Raw genomic sequence first — 17828 nt, forward strand, 5'->3', positions numbered from 1 at the left:
TTCTTAACTGCATATAATAAACACGCCCCCAAGTGATGATTCCCCATTTATAATTATTCTACCATTTCCATCCAGTAAGGGACAAATACCATTGTTAGGATTCTTTTTGTTCTTAATATACTTTAAAAACTCCTTCTTATTGTCCTTAATGGTGGTGGCCATAGATTTCTCCTTGCATATCTTTGCTTCCCTTATCAATTTTCTACAACTTCTAGCTTTGGATTTATGTTCATTACTGTCAACTTCCCCTTTCTTCCATTGGTAATATATTATTTTTTAATTTTTATAGCTACCTTCACTTTCCCTCTAAACGAGGTCATTTTTTAACCAATATGGCCTTCTTTCTCAATTCGTGGGATTGTGGCTTCTTGGGCATCTTCTGAAGTGCTCTTAGGCAATTCCCAATTGTCATTCTATATAAAAAGGGAAACAAGGACAACCCAGGGAATTACAGACCAGTGAGCTTAACTTTTGTACCCAGAAAGATAATGGAACAAATAATTAAGCAATCAATTTGCAAACACCTAGACGATAATAAGGTGATAAGTAAGTCAGCATGGATTTGTCAAGAACAAATCATGTCAAACCAACCTGATAACTTTCTTTGACAGGGTAACAAACCTTGTGGATGGGGGGGAAGTGGTAGATGTGGCATATCTTGACTTTAGTAAAGTTTTTGATACTGTCTCGCATGACCCTCTCATAAACAAACTAGGGAAATGCAACCTCGATGTAGCTGCTATAAGGTGGGTGCATAACTGGTTGGAAATACATTCCCAGAAAGTAGTTATCTGTGGCTCTCAGGCCTGGTCTACACTACGTGTTTCAACTGATTTTAGTAGCGTTAAACCGATTTAACGCCAGTCAAGATGGAAGGGCATATTGAGTGGGGTCCCTCAGGGATCAGTTCTGGATCCAGTTTTGTTCAATATCTTCATCAATAATTTAGATAATGGCATAGAGAGTACACTTCTAAAGTTTACGGACAATACCATCCTGGGAGGGGTTGCAAATGCTTTGGAGGATAGGATTATAATTCAGAATGAGCTGGACAAACTGGAGAAATGGTCTGAAGTAAACAGGATGAAATTCAATAAGGACAAATGCAAAGTACTACAGTTAGGAAGGATCACACATAGAAAATGGGAAATGACTGCCTAGGAAGGAGCACGGTGGAAAGGGATCTGGGGGTCATAGTGGACCACAAGCTAAATATGAATCAACAGTGTAACACCGTTGCAAAAAAAAGTGAATGGCATTCTGGGATGTATTAGCAGGAGTGTTGTAAGCAAGAAACGAGAAGTAATTCTTCTGCCGTACTCCACACTGATTAGGCCTCAACTGGAGTATTGTGTACAATTCTGGGCACCACATTTCTGGAAGATGTGGAGAAATTGGAGAAAGTCCAGAGAAGAGCAACACATATGATTAAGTATCAGAGGGGTAGCCATGTTAGTCTGGATCTGTAAAAGCGGCAAAGAGTTCTGTGGCACCTTGTAGACTAACAAACGTATTGGAGCATGAGCTTTTGTGGGTGAATACCCACTTCGTCGGATGCCCAGAACTCTTTGCCGCTTTTACATATGATTAAAGGTCTAGAAAACATGACCTATGAAGGAAGTTTGGAAAAAAAATTGGGTTTGTTTAGTCTGGAGAAGAGAAGACTGAGATAGACATAACAGTTTTCAAATACATAAAAGGTTGTTACAAGGAGGGAGAAAAAATGTTCTCCTTAACCTCTGAGGATGGGACAAGAATCAGTGGGCTTAAACTGCAGCAATGGCGGTTAGGTTGGACATTACAAAAAACTTCCTAACTGTCAGAGTGGTTAAGCACTGGAATAAATTGCCCAGGAAGGTTGTGGAATCTGTATCATTGGAGATTTTTAAGAGCAGGTTAGACAAATACCTGTCAGGGATGGTCTAAATAATACTTAGTTCTTCCGTGAGTGCAGGGGACTGGACTAAATGACTTCTCAAGGTCCCTTCCACCCCTACAATTCTTTGATTCTATGATTCACATTTTTCTGATTAAATTCTTCCTCCCAGCTGATCTGTCTCATAATTATTTTCAGCTTTGTCAAGTTGGCCCTTTTAAAACACCAAGTACATATACTACTGGTTTGGACTTTTTCTGTTTGCACTTTATAATCATGTTATGACATACCTTGGCAGGCTTATGCATTTTAAAAGTTTACTTTTATTTTTTATGAGGTGTTTTAATAGTTTTTAACTATTTTTCACTAAATGTTAGTGACTGAAGATTGGTGAAATTTAATAACATTTAGCACATTGATATTATTAAATAATATTTTAATAGATTTAATTTTAAGCTATTAGTTGGATTTGTTTTTAATTAAGGGTGTTTTATTTTTTATATAATTGTTTAGTTTTAATACAATAGAAAGTAAAAACCTATAATATTTTATACCGAAGATAAACAGATTTTTTGGACAAGAATGTTAATGGTTAAGCTTTATTTCTTATATTTACTGATTTTTTTGGGTGTTGGGTTGCTTTTGGCTTCCAAAACACACAGCCATCTGAAAAAGAAAATACAACCCTATTGTGGTTTCTCTTTGGAGCCTTTATAAGATTTTAATTAAATTGCATGTTTTATTTAATTTGTTTTACTCTTTTTGTGCTATACACTACATATTACATGGGAATGCACTTTCTTCTCATAGTGCACTCTTTACCCTTTATTAGCCATAAAATTGTTAGCCATATTAATTTTTATATGAAGTGCTTGTTTTGTGCTTGTAGAATTTTCATCTACTATCAAAGTGATTGTCTGATTACTTAGAGCCACCTTAAGGTTCGGTGTTCTGAACTTTGCTATTCTTGTGAGTACCCTTTCCCCCACCTCACCTTTCTTTTCTTTTTCTTTTTCTTTTGCAGCCTTTTTAGCTTCTATTTTATTAAGTCAGAAGGATTTAGAGTCTCTTCCTACTGTCCTGGTTCTGGCCATCGCTGCCATAGCCACAACCACATCCTCTAGTCCTTATTTAAAAAAGTGTTGAACTTCCTAAAAACACTGAGGTACTCAAATGATTAAATGCTAAATAACAAAGCCAAATAACTCCAGCTACTTTGTTTGGCATGAGGAAAAAACAAAAAACAATTTTGCAAAGACTACCCGGAAACATTGACAGCTGTTCAAAAAGTGTGTGTGTCAGCTTTTATAACTTTGAATGAAAGATTCAAAGGATTTTTAGTGGAATTTTTTAAAAGCCAATTCATTTTAAACATTCAAAATGGGGTTTTAGATGCTAGGAGTGTTTGTTTAGGTCCTGAAAACTTTGCATAAGTACACAAATGTATTTGCATTTCTTTTGAATATTTTGCTTAGTGTCCCTTGTGTTGCTCTAAGTATTTTTTACACAACTGTACCTAGATTACATTCCCTACTTGTACATTCACAGGCAGACAAGTTCAAATGGAAACCTCTTTTTTTCGTGATTTTGACTAAATTGTCCATAGGGTGTAGGGCAAACCACACATCCAAAGTTACACAGAAAACCTCTTCCTTTACTGTATATACATTTACACATTACATTGCATTTACTGTACATCACACATTTTGGGATTGGCTTGGTTACTTTGCAGGAACCAATCCCTGTACTGCATGCTCTGTCCACTAACTGTCTGTGCACGACTTATGCTTTTCCTCATCTCACATTCTGGGCTTATTTTGTCCATTGTTAACTTGTTCACTGTAAATGGTTCCCTGGGTATTCACTCTTATCTTAGCTAGTATAGACATTCTGTCTGATATATTACTGACGCATCTACCTATTTTAGCACAGACATTCTGTTTTCAGTTTGCTAATCTGTTTACCTCCCTAATCCTGTCTCCCAAGAAATAAGGCCACATCCATGTCAAGCCAGGCCTACAGTGTTATAATATGAGACTTTACTTGGTAACTAACCTGGGTGCACTTTCCTGGGCCCAGTGAATTTTAGTATACTAAAGCAAAGATGTTTTTTCCCAATAATTTGTTCTGAGATTTGCCTCAGCATCTATTGTTTAAATATCAATATAGTAAAAGTTCTGTATCCTGTCTTCTGGATGTAAGTTAGCATGCTTCTTTTTGAATACTACATAAAATATCCTTTTTGGAGATAAACAAGAGTGGTGTAAGCTAGTGCTTTCCCCCTCTGTTGCACATTATTCACATTCCTTAGAGTTCCATAGTAGGAAGAAATATCAGTATGCCTCATTGTTCAAAGAACATTCTTATCATTATTTAAAATAATGTGGACACTGGGATGCCCAATGTTTGATTCTTTTCTGCCATTAGGGCTATTGTCGGTGTCTGGAGCATGTTGAAGGTCCTATATGTAGCAGATGCAAACCACTTTACTGGAATCTGGCCAGAGAAAACCCTGATGGATGTACAAGTAAGATTTCATGCATGCATTTCTTCAGGTCATCAAAGACAGTTAAACTCTTTTTATCCATCTTCATCAGCTATAATTAGTGACACAAACCTTCTATGTTGGTTATTGTATGGTAAGAGCAGACTTTTCATACTGCTGACATTTGGTACCAAATTGCCCATGATTCTTACACTTGTTTTCAAAACTCAGACCCTATCCTGGCACTAACATTTGATGATGTTGGCCCAAATTCTGCTCTCAGTTACATTGGTATGAATCAGGTGTAATCCCATTGTGACTTCAGAGGAGTTATGCAAACTTTATACCATTATAATTTAGAGCAGAATTTGCCCAAGAGTTTGGAGAAAATGTTCTTTCTCCTCTGATAGTTTATTCTCCTAAGTTATCAAGGGCGAGAAAACATTCTTATTGGCTTCACAATTTGCACAGCCTGCTGTTATTTATGTCTAAGTAAGATCAGTGTGAGGGTTGCAGTTGGTACTCTGCAGCTGACAGCTGCAGTTAATGAGGATGTGGTGTACCATCTATTTGTAAATTGCAGAGCAACCATTTTATTTTTAAAGTCCTACTTCTTCCGTATGTTTCTCTTCTAGTGGATTGCTTCACAGCAACCTCCCAATGGGTGGAAAGATGAGGTATACAGCCAGCTCTAGAGCTACCACCACTATCTTTACAGCACTGAATCCAGATATAGCTCAGTCTGTATCTTCTCCCCAGAGACCAGTCACATCACCTCTCCATAGTCCCAGTGTCAGTAGGGGCACATCCATGGCTGCACAATGCACCTATGTCAGCAAAGATGATTCCTGTGATATTTGTCTCATTTCTGTTTCATGAAACATGCTGTAATTGTCCCAAGGGTAGCACTGGAAAATAAGGAATAGTCAATCACTCTGGCAGAAGAAGCTTTTTCTCTCTCCACATAAGTACCTCCAATGATCAGAGCAATATCACTCTTGGTTCTGGATAGAAGGAAGGGCAAAGAATTCCTCAATCTCAGTTCAAGCCTGTCTTTGTCAAAAACAAATCGGAATATTTCAGACCAGTGTGTGGATGATAACTGCCCAGTTGTGTAGGGGAGAGAAGGACACAAGAAGCCCTCACCCTTTCTCCCTTTTCTTTTCCTCTCCCCTCATCCCATTATCCTCCTGCAATTCAGGGACTGGCCATAGCTGTATTTCCTGTGCTATCCTGAGGGAAGGGCTTGCTCTGTGTTAGCATCCTCTGGAGTGCGAGCCATCAACAATGTGGCAGTGGGGCAGTAGTGTTATGGCCTGGCCTTACTCTCTTTCTGCCCTCACACTTGCCATAAAGCAGTGTATTCTGCACTCCTGAGAAGTGGGTGTTCCTCCTTCATGTCTTAGAGCTCCAGAAGGCAGTGTGACTTCCAGAGGAAAATTCACATTAATGCTCAGTGAATCGCTATTTCAGATTCTGTTGCTTTTGGTCCAAAGGCTTCCTAGGAAGATGAAATTCAGGTCAATGTGTCTGTCTTCGCAGAGTGCCAATGTGATGTGGCCGGAACACTAAGTGGAGTCGGAGAGTGTCAGCAGGTAAAGAGAAATTAAGTTTGCATAAAAAGGAAGTGTTTTAACACTCAGTAGGGTAGAATTGCTAGAAATGGTTATTGTCCTTGTATGGACAAATAACTGGTGACATTCCAGATATACAGTATTATATAAAACTTCCCTGGCAAGTTGTTTTAGGGTCTTGAGCACATATCCTTCAGGCTGTCTGTTCAAGGTGACAGATAGCAATAGTAATACCCTGAAAATAGCTTATTTGTTCTGGTCAGGATTTTTTTTTCCTTTTGAATAAGAAACATTGAACAAAAAGTTGAAACCATCTTGATTAAATCATTTTCTCCGCAGAAGAATGGTGACTGTCATTGCAAGCCTGATGTTTGTGGAGGTTCCTGTGACACTTGTGAAGCTGGCTATTACACTCTGGAAAACAGGAATTACTTTGGGTGTCAAGGTAAAATGGAAAATGAGTGTTTCCAACAGAGTAGTTACACATGGTAATTAAAGTGTCTTTAAAATCCCAAGGGTCACATTTTCACAATGAGGCCTCTGTTTGAACACTAAACCACCCGTATGTGCATTTTTTTACACTATCACTTGTGAGTGCATGTCATGAATGTAGAAGTGCAATCCCCAGTTTGAGTGTGCAGACTGAGCTCATTCATGAGCAATTAGTTTCATGAGCAAGCAGTTGTTTCTATAGCATACAGAGCCTCTCTGACAAAGGCTGATACCTTTCCCACCCCTCACTCGGAAGACATTTAAATGAAATGGAAAGCCCTGTGAAGTGTCTCCAAGCTGAGATAAATTTTACCCAAACAAAACATGTGGAAAGACCTAAATATCACAATTAAATAGACTTTAAAACAAGATATTTGAAAATTATTTATCCTTTTACTTTCCTTTCAGGACCTTAGATCAGGGTTATTTGTCTCTTCTGCAAGAATTAATAACATCACTGATGCCTATTAGAACTGCAGCTCCATGCTGTGCTTTGCTGTTTGTAATGTTATCAGCTGCTGCAAGAAAACTGTGAAATGCTTAATTCAGATCCTAGCAGATTGTAAACTGCTTCCCCCCAACCCCGAGATGTACTTGTATGTCATTTTAAGTCTTTTCTGTTGAGGCCTAGCCCAAAATATATTGAAATTGCTGGAAACATCCCCATAGCCGTCATTAGGATTTGGATCAGTCCCTTAATGATTTAAGACTTTAAAATATATTTTTAGATCATTTCAGTTCTTTAAGCAATCCCTTTTTCAGTGTGTGGAGTTATAAATTGTGGCCAAGCTGATCAAACCTAGATAATAAAAGTAAAGTACCTAAGCAAAAGTGGGCTGATTTTCAAAGGGTTGAGCACCTAAAGTTTCCATTGATGCCAAGGAGATTTATGGATCCTCAGCACATCAGAAAAATAGGTCACTTCTATTTTGATGTGCCAATGTTGACTTAAGAACCTTGAAGCATTTGGCTTTGCATTTTTTGACCTAGATATACTTTTAAGGATGTCCTTATTTTGTGCCTGAAGTCCTGTTTGCTGTATCAAGTCCATAGTTTGTCCAGTATTTTTTCAAAAATTATGTATATACAAATATATGATTATATACTGTATATAATTTTTGTACCACAAATCAAAACATTATGGTAGCTGTCCCTCAAAAATAAACTTTGTTTTGTATTTTACATGCATTTGTTCTTTATTTTCTTAAAAAATAAATTGCCACTGTATTCCCACTGCATGCTTATTTTAATCGTCATTATAGAAATCCGTCCCATTGAATAGAAAAACTGAATGCTTATATTGATAAACCTTAATCACAGCAAACAGCAAGCGTGGCTTGTATTTACTATTTAATATTTTGACTAGGAAAAGAAATTTTATGTCATGTTTAAAAAAAAAACCCTTATGAGAAACCAGAAATAACTGAAATATGTACAACTGTATTAACATTTGTTTGAAAATCTCACAAGGGAGTCTGAAGGGGGAAATTTGCATTGCCACTTAATGGCGGTTTAATTAGAGCAGTGGTTCTCAATTAATTTACCATTATGGGCGGCATATGCAGCCCACAACATGTTATGTGGGCTGCATCCAATACTACCTGTATGGCCCTGAGGATGTCACATGGGCTGCAGCTGTGTGCTGATTGGGCCGCAAGTGGCACCTGGGCCACAGGTTGAGAACCACTGAATTAGAGGAAGTGAGGTGTGCTTTCTGGTAATGTTTATTACATTTTCTGACGAAATATGTGGCTTCCGTTCTTTACCTGATAGGCTGCCAATGTGATGTTGGAGGATCTGTCAATCTTGTGTGCAGTGAGCCGTCAGGTGCCTGCCAGTGCAGAAACCACATAGTGGGAACGACCTGTCAGCAGTAAGTCTTGCTGAGACCTTTAGGCTACGTCTACACATTTTGCTGGGGGGTGTGATTCCCATATTCGTGCTAGCCCTACTCAAGCTAGCTTGCTAAAAATAGTAGCCATGGTTGCACAGGCAGTGGTGAGCAGCAGGGCAGGCTAGCTGCCCTGAGCACAAAACTGCTCAGACCCCTTGGGTACATACTTGGGACATCTAGCCCCTCCCACCACTTGCCACTGCCTGTGCTACCGAGGCTACACTACAATTTATATTGAGCTAGTTGAAGTAGATTTAGTGTAAGTATGTCTGAACAAGCTGGGAATCGTATCCCAGCTCCAAGTGCAGACATAACCACAGTTCATGCTTCAAAACAATCATTTAAAACTGCCCAGGATTCCTTGGTATTTTTTCACATGATTTGTTGATAAATTAGCTGGTAGGCTGTGATATCAGCTACTCTGCAGATGCTTCCTGCCCACCACTTTTCTTCAACTTTATATTTATGGCTTTTGATACTCATTTAATTAACAATCATCTCCATCTTTTGCAATAGCATTATATATGTTGCTTTAAAAAATAAAATAAACCAAGTTTCCCTCTCAGTTATGTCGGTAGAGTTGCACCAGTATAACGGAGAATAGAATTTAGCTCATTAACAGAAGCCGTTTGAATCCTTCCTATTATCATACATTCCTGGTGACACCAGGAATGTATGAATTAACCAGAGTTCAGAGGATTCCACTGTCATCAGCCTGTCCCCACCTCAGTGCTTCATTTTCTCAGAGGAAAGTCATACAGAGATTAGCTAGTGCCTTCAAATTGCATTGCTGGGTGGAGGTTTCCTGATATGCTGAGTATTAACATGTGCACCCCATCCACTTGGGAAGCTGATATCCAGGCAATACATTGCAGGTAAACTAATACCATAAAAATATCATGCACCTTTGGCCTAGGTGTTGGTATGATGAAGATTGATACAATAATGAATTTGGGTTGGTCTCATTATTCACAAGTGGTGAGGTAACACATGAATTTATCAGATGACCCAAAACACAGTTACTTCCAAAATGATATTTGAGGTGCAGTCAGCAGTTGTAATTGTATTTTGTTGGTAACAGTATGACTGCTGACAGGGGGGTGTTACGTTTTTTTTATATGGAGAAATTCAGACATTCAGAGAAAATAAATAGCTCCTCCATGTTTGTTTTTTCTTTATGAAAGGCCTGAAAAGAACCACTTTTTCCCTGATTTACACCACATGAAGTTTGAGATCGAAGATGGTACCACTGCCAGTGGAAGAGGCATTCGGTTTGGTTATGACCCACAGGAATTTCCTGGCTTTAGTTGGAGAGGATATGCACAGATGTCTTCCATACAAGTACGTCATTGATTAAATGCTGCTGGATGAAAATGCAGCCCTTGGGGCTTATGTCTACTTAATATTGCTACCTGACTGTAAAGTCATGGAGGAGGTCAGAATAAAGTATGCCCTTGCTACTACAGTGGTTGAGAGACAGCAGCATACTTCAGTAGGCTTGACATATTTGCATTGTAGCAAATAGGCCTGTTGATTGTTGAATAAAGCAGCAGCATCCAAGCAAGACTGTGACTGTGCATGAATATTACAGTCTTGTGATTTGTTTACAAGTTAATTTATCATGAGCAGAGTCCAAGTGAGTAAATCAGAAGAAGAAAGTGCCCATTTTCTGCTGTGTCTAGGGCAGGAATTAGAAGATTTGCACTGAATTCAGAGCAAAGGAACTGACAGTTATAAAACAGTACATTTAAGCAATAGAGGCTAGTTGGTCACCATCCTTGAATGTGTGGTTCTGTTATTAAATTGGTGCAGATTAGATTTGCAGTTCTTAGAACAATTTATGTCCAGCTTTGGTAGGGTATCTGAGGACCAATGGGGCAACCATAAACTGAAGGGTAAGTACGTAACAATCGGGCAAGTCATTATTTTCCTTTTTCCTCTTTGTTCTTTTTTCTTTTTTTTCAATTGGGGGCTCTTTTTGTTAACTTTTTGAATTCACCCACATTCACAAAAGCTATTCTTCGAAGATCTGATTTCTTAACTTCCACTCTACACTGTCCCTCTTTTGTTTCATACCCACTTGACATTTTATGAAGGAGGTAGTGGAATTGCCAGGATGGGCTGGGATAGTGTCCATAGCCTCTGTTTGCCAGAAGCTGGGAATGAGTGACAAGGGATGGATCACTTGATGATGACCTGTTCTGTTCATTCCCTCTGGGGCACCTGGCATTGGCCACTGTCGGAAGAGGGGATACTGGGCTAGATGGGCCTTTGGTCTGACCCAGTATGGCCATTCTTATGAATAATTTAGACCCTGATCCTGTAAATACACATGAGTAAAGCTATACATTTATGCAAGTATTTGTAGGACAGCTGAATTACCTGCACACTCCTTATATCAAAGGGCATTCTGGATTTTGACATAGCTTACCCATGTCTTGCAGGGAAATGAAACAATTATCTCAAAATTTCTTTGGGGCTGACACGTTGTTACACGATATACTAATGCTACAACTTTTGTGGAAGGAGACAATCTAAAAGGTGGCAATGTTGTCATTCAAATGAAATAATTAGTCAGTGTGTGTCCTTAGCAGGAGCTGCGAGTGCACTGTCATGCCACTAATGTGTTTTAATATACTTCAGTGTGACACCCAAATTTTAAAATGTTGGCCTAAGCAATCTGGCCTATGCCAGACCTTGGTCTAGGGCCACCTCCCCAACTTTACCTTAAACACAAGACTGTCCACCCTTCCCCACAGGTATCCTCCTTCTGTCTCCTCACACTTGCTTTCCTGTCTATAGTCTCAAACCTTCCCATCATGTCTCAAACACTATTCTGTCAGTAAAGCTTCAGGCTTCTTTTCCTTTTTGCTTTTTTTCTGTCAAATATATATTCTTTCAATATTTCCTCATCTGCTTCTCTCCCAGCCTCACTCCTCTGAACTATCACTCCCCTCCCTTCAAAAATAGTTGTAAAAGCTTCTCCTATTTTTCCATATTTTCTGTTGAACTTTCCTTTCTGCTCTCCTATTTCCTTCTACCCTCTGTTATACTTAAAGTATTTGTACACGTGCCCTCTATAGCTCTCCCATTTCTAGATTCCCTTCTGCTCTCCTGCTTTCCTTTTTATTTTAATAAAGGGGAGTGCTGTATGCAAATACTCTTGTTCTCTAATGATGACTAATAAGCACATGCTCTGAAAATGAGCAAGGCCTGTCCTGGTAGCATTAGCTATTAGCTACCTTTCAGAGATCAGAGAAGGTGAGGTCTTTAGAAGGGGCAGCCCTATTGGGTGGTCTTTTGTTCCAGAAGGTAGGGAGGGTGGAATGTGTGTGTGCCTGAAAGGGAGAACAGACCAAGAAGGTGGTGGTAGTATAAGGGGACAGTCACCTGGGCATGTTGAAAGGGGGAGAGAGAGGGTTAGGAGGTGTGAACCTTGAAGAGAGGAAGCATAAGGCAGAATGGAGGAACAAGGCAAGGGGAACCCTTGAGGTCATTCTAAGTCTGTTCATTTGCTATTCCACCACCAATTACTGAACCCCTCTGCCTGTCTGCATACGTCAGGGATTCTCAGACTTTTGTACCGGTGACCCCTTTCACATAGCAAGTCTCTGATTGCAACTCCCCTTATGCATTAAAAGCACCTTTTTATATATTTAACACCATTATAAATGCTGGAGGCAAAGCGGGGTTTGGGGTGGAGGGTGACAGCTCGCGACCCCCCATGTAATAACCTCGTGACCCCCTGAGGGGTCCCGACCCCCAGTTTGAGAACCTTTGGCATAAGTCTCCCACTCTGCTGCTGTGCAAGCTTTACGTAGATAAGGTGCCATGTGATTTGTCTTCTGGGGGCAGCACTGCCAGTCAGTGACTGAGAAGAGACACTTGGTTCCAGAAATGTTAGTTCAGCTGAAGGGCAAAAATGTAACCAGAGCCGCCATGAATGTAACAGGCTAGGAGGTTTGCTGGGAATCAGAAGAAAGTGCAATGACATTCTGAGACTTCTGTGTGTTTTTAGAATTTTGTGTGGGATCCAGGACTTGGACGGGTAATTCTGGGTTATTATCCTGGAATCCAGGAATACAGGAAACCCTTGTTACAATACGTCTGCTTTAAAGCATTGTGTGAGCAATTGCAGGATTCCAACAAAGTACTGTCCACCATTCACAGAGTAGTATCAACATGAACCCTTAATTCTGCTTTTCCAAGACTAGCTGGGTAAGACACTATTCAATATCACTGTTTTACCTCAGCAGAGTGTTTTGTTCTATATTCTTTCGTACGCTACCATAACTTTTCTTTCCTGTTATGGAGTTTGTCCTTGCTAAATGGTTTCTATAACTTTTCTCTCTTTGGGTGGTAGTGTGTTAAATAATATACTTTCCTTTCTTCCTTTTTTCTCCCTCTTTTTATTTTTCCTAGCCAGAGGTGGTTGTGCCTGTCACTGTGACTTCCTCTAAGCTCTTCCACCTAGTACTCCGCTATGTCAGCCTGGTTTCAAAGAGCTCTAAAGGGAGGATCTCAGTTGCTGAGGGGAAACATTTTGACACTAATTATACTTGTAAGTGAATTAATTTTCTTGTTAGGCTTGTCTATCTTCGCCCATCATACACCAGAATCGCTGTTTTTGTACATATTTGTCTGTATATGTGTGTGTGTTTATTTTCTCTAGCAATTTAGCATTTTGCTTGCATGGCTTCTAACTGTTTATCCATTTGGCACTTTATGGCTGTTTGTGTTTATTAACTTCCATTTTACAGAATGAAGTGAGGATAATTCTGAATGTGGAGAAATCAAACCTCTACTTATTTCATGTAATCTTGAGATTTATTAACCCTGGAATTGAAATGGTATCTGGCCGCATAACTGCTTACCAATCTCGGTCTGAAACAGGTAGGTAAAACATAAGGGCAGAAGAGAGCAGATGACTTAGTGTCAGATCAGAGAAGCATTTTCATACTTTCAGCCAAGTTCAACTAATAATGTCATTTTAAATGTATTGTTTTTAACAACTTCAAGTGCTATGTGTTTTTCTAGTGTACTTTGCTGTGACTAATGCTGCCTGTGTTTGCATGATACCTATTGACTTTATTAATAATTTTTTTAGATGTCTAGTTTACCAAATTGAATATTTTCAGTACTGACGTAGGTGGTTCAGACTGATAGTTAGGTGAAGCTTTCAGCGAGTTTAACAGGACTCAGTTACTTTTTGATGCTACAAATAATATTTTTATTCAAAAGCTGCTTGGCTCCTGTCTTCACCGAGTAACTAATATTTAACAACGGGTCCTGATCCACAAATGTTGGATCCGGTTACAGATGTCAACAGAATTTGGAGTGGTTGGTTTTGGTTCACACCATTAAGGAGATAAGGATTCCAGATCCTCTGTGTCTGGCAGGGGTGGGGTGGGGGGGTGTAGAGGCTAATTTTAGCGCCATAGTGTGAGCCCAAATCTGTAGACCCAGGCTCTGAGACTCACTGCTGCAGAGGTTGTTTTTGCCATGCTGCTGTACCCTTAGAGACTGTGTGTTGACGCAGCAGCACAGGCTGTGCTGATTGTTCAGGGAGATGAGAGCCAAAAGGAAATACAGGGGGTCCTATCTGTGATCTGTAGCTTTGATAAAGAATGCTCTCTATAGTCATTGCAACTGACTCCCGTTTCTTCTCTTCCCTGAGGGACACTGCAGCTACGGTATTTCTGTATATTCACTCTGTACAAATGAACAGAAGTCCTCTTATGTTACAATTAGTAACTAAAATTTTAGATGCTTATCAGAACCTCTCGAGTCTGCAGAATTTGGCTGGAAATCACATGAGAACAGGCTGTCTCCTAAGATTTCCATTACCTGCTGCTTTGGATCAGCTGAAAATTCCACAATGTTGGCCTTTTGTTGTCTTTATTAAAACAGTGTGAGACAGATGGAATGAAAAATAAGGGAAAAGGAAAGTAATGTTTTAGAACCTTCCCAAGCTGCAGCAAAAGTTCAGAGGGAAATTGAGGTGTTTCCTATTTTTCTAAATCACTTCACTTGAGCCTAGTGAGAATGAAGAGGACAATAATCACACAGATCTGTGGCTTAATATGTACATTATGAAGTATATTCCTAATGCGTGCTGAAAGAGCAGCATTGATCAGTTGTTGTGACTCTGATTTTAGTGAATGAAAGCATTGGTCTTAAGCCTTTGACGTAATCCAATATTATTATTAATTTATTTTTTGCTGTCAGGGGCTACTCAGAGCAAAGACATTGTCTTCCCACCCAGTAAGAAGCCGGCTTTTGCCACTGTCCCAGGAAACAGCTTTGCAGATCCCTTCTCACTTATTCCAGGAACATGGATTGTCAATATTATGGCAGAGGGAGTCCTCCTGGTAAGAAAATGACTGAAATTTTTTTTAAAAGTTTTTGAGAGTACAATTTATTTGGGAGAGTTTGAGAGAGAATGAAAGGACCACCTCCAAGTTAGGTGCCAGGAAGAGCCCTGTAATGGACATGAAACTCAATACCAGAGGACATTTTGGAATAACAAATTGTGAAATTTTACAATTCTGCATTTCACTTCTTTTTTTCTTATTTGAATCTCACCTGCCCTTGTTTTGTATGTATCAGATTTCTAAATATATATCGACTGTGCCCCTCCAATGGATGCACTTTTAAAAAAATTCACGGGTGCTTATACAAACCTGTAATCATCACATTTTGGCCCTATCCAGATGTCTTATTCAAAATCTGGGTCAGTTATAATTTGAAACTCTTTCCATGGAGTTAGAGCCCAATCCTGAAAACGTGCACAAGAGTCACTTCACTCATGAGCGCAATCCAAGCTTTCATGTGTTTGATGGATCAAGCCCTTAATCAGTGATGAAGATCCTATTAAAGGGAGCTCTCTCAGAGAAAATATAAGAGGAACTCCGCCTTTAATAAGTTGTTTTCTAAATGCTGTGACCTCCTTCCACTGCCTACGAAACTGACAAACTGTGCATCATGAAGATTCAGAAAAGTTAGTGCAAAGTATAACAAAGGCAGAATGTTTCAAATGCTCACTTATGAAACACCCAAAATATATATAATCACAATGAAATCATGTTGAAATCAATTTGTATTTTTTAACATTTTTTAGCATGAATCAGAAATGAACACCTTCAATCATCAAGCCTATGACTGTACTAAAATATATGGAATAGATAACATAATGACCACAGTACTATTAAACCTTGTTTCTTATCTATAATGGCAATATTTATTAGGTTTTTGTTGTCTGTTCTGTCCATAATTTTGAAAGGGGACTTACTGATTATCCTAACAAATCATATTATTTATTTTTTAATAATAAAACGTCAATAAATAAAAATTTAAAATCAAATAAACATCAGTATATAGATTGAAATTGATAGACCGGTAGAGCCAGAGTTTTAAAATGTGCCTTCTTTTTATGCCTGTTTGACTTTATTTAATTCACTGAATTTGTATGCACAATCAGTTTGGTGCACATAGGAGAACCCTTTTTGCATATGTTAGTCAATCACAAGTGTTTTTGTGCATGTAAATTCGACATCTTTCATGCACAGGTAAATAGTGTGCAGAAGCAATTGTGTACATAAAGTAGTGTTTATGTAACCCATGCTTACACCATGTGGTACTCTGTCCTCCTCTAGTGGTTTGACTGCACAGAAGTTTGAGAGTCAGCTGCAGCCCTGAGCTGAGAAATCTGGGTCTCTTACCTCAGTGGCTCTCATCCCATTCCAGACTACTGTTCTGCTTTAGGAGTCTGATTTGTCTTGCGTACCCCCAAGTGACACCTCACTTAAAAACCACTTGCTTACAAAATCAGACATAAAAATACAGAAGTGTCACAGCCACACTATTACTGAAAAATTGTTTAATTTCTCATTTTTACCATAAAATTATAAATTAAACCAATTGGAATGTAAACATTATACTTACATTTCAGTGCATAGTATACAGAGCAGTATAAACAAGTCGTATGACATTTTAGTTTGTACTGACTTTGCTAGTTCGTTTTATGTAGACTGTTATAAAACCAGGCAAATATCTAGATGAATTGATGTACCTCTTGGAAGACCTTTGCATACATTTTAGAGATGTACATTTTATAATTTTCTGTGTGCTCTTGTATGAATCACATTCTTTGTTTTTAGGATTACATGGTGCTGTTACCTAGTGATTACTATGAAGCACCCATCTTGCAATTACAAGTTACAGACCCTTGCACCTATTCAGGACATGCTATGACAGATAAGTTAGTATATACACTGTATTTAATAAGCTGATTACCCTGGACTACTTTAATGATTTTTCTTTAATGTTGTAATTGGTAATTATGATATCACTGTGTTTTGCTTTGTTTTAAAGCTGCTTGCTTTATCAGCATTTACCACTAGCCAGATTTTCCTGTGTCCTCGGTTCAGAGGCGACACATTTCTTGCTCGGTGGAGAGTACAGAAAAATAGCTGTCCGACAGCCAACCCCAGAGCATCCAGTGATGTCACACATCAGTGGAATAGAGGTCAGATTCCTGTATACATACTAACAGATACTAATTATAGTCATGTTTTTATTGCCAATTGTAAATTAGCTAATTGTAAATTTGTTGAGATCGATTCCGCTGCAAATTCATAGCAAGTCCATTAGCCTCCATGAAGTTACTTGGGGTTTATAGAAGTGTAATTTAGGGCATGTCTACACTGGTCTGCAGTTTGGACTAAAGGGACATTAGTGCGAGCTAGGGACCTTTTAAGTTTGCACCTGTAGCATCCATATGGGGAAATTACAGCACAGCACTTTTGTGCACACTACCTACTCATGCCCCATTAGTCCAAACTGCAGGCCAGTGTGGACATGCCTTAAGATCAGAATCTGGTTCATTGACTAATCTTGCACACGGCTGCAGTAAATATACAACTGTGATGTAAGTGAATGCTTTAGTCTAGTGCTTCTCAAAGCCGGTCCGCCGCTTGTTCAGGGAAAGCCCCTGGTGGTCCGGTCAGTTTGTTTACCTGCCACATCCACAGGTTCGGCTGATCGCGGCTCCCACTGTCCATGGTTCGCCGTCCCAGGCCAATGGGGGCTGCAGGAAGTGGCATAGGCTGGGGGATGTGCTGGCCATCCTTCCCGCAGCCTCCATTGGCCTGGAGCGGCGAACTGCAGCCAGTGGGAGCTGCGATCGGCCGAACCTGCGGACGCGGCAGGTAAACAAACCAGCCCGGACCACCAGGGGCTTTCCCTGAACAAGTGGCAGCCCCACTTTGAGAAGCACTGCTTTATTCTACCAAACGTCAAAAGGTTTTGTAAAGAATCCTTCACTGAAATCCCTCAGTTAGAAAGTAGTACATGTACTGTCAAACTGTCTGTTTTAGAAACAAATCGTATCATTTGGCAGTAACAATAACACACAAAAGTAATGTAAAATTTAATATTTTGTGATTTCTTAAATATATATATGTACATCTGTGTACATTTGTTTTATTAATGGTTGCATTTAAAAAA

The 17828-nt window shown here is 39.2% G+C and overlaps 1 protein-coding gene across 1 annotated transcript in view; it reads left to right on the forward strand.

Annotated features, from left to right (window-relative positions):
• LAMA3 (laminin subunit alpha 3) overlaps nt 1-17828 on the forward strand; it is a 114654-nt gene that overhangs the window by 73037 nt on the left and 23789 nt on the right. Inside the window, exons 18-26 of the mRNA XM_039523014.1 lie at nt 4304-4403; nt 5904-5956; nt 6275-6380; nt 8201-8300; nt 9506-9662; nt 12744-12882; nt 14550-14692; nt 16481-16581; nt 16695-16848. Coding sequence (XP_039378948.1) covers nt 4304-4403; nt 5904-5956; nt 6275-6380; nt 8201-8300; nt 9506-9662; nt 12744-12882; nt 14550-14692; nt 16481-16581; nt 16695-16848 — 1053 coding nt within the window. The remainder of the gene's footprint in view (nt 1-4303; nt 4404-5903; nt 5957-6274; nt 6381-8200; nt 8301-9505; nt 9663-12743; nt 12883-14549; nt 14693-16480; nt 16582-16694; nt 16849-17828) is intronic.

The sequence above is a fragment of the Mauremys reevesii genome, linkage group 2 (genome assembly GCF_016161935.1).
Source record: "Mauremys reevesii isolate NIE-2019 linkage group 2, ASM1616193v1, whole genome shotgun sequence".
In the NCBI taxonomy this organism is placed as follows: Eukaryota; Metazoa; Chordata; order Testudines; family Geoemydidae; genus Mauremys; species Mauremys reevesii.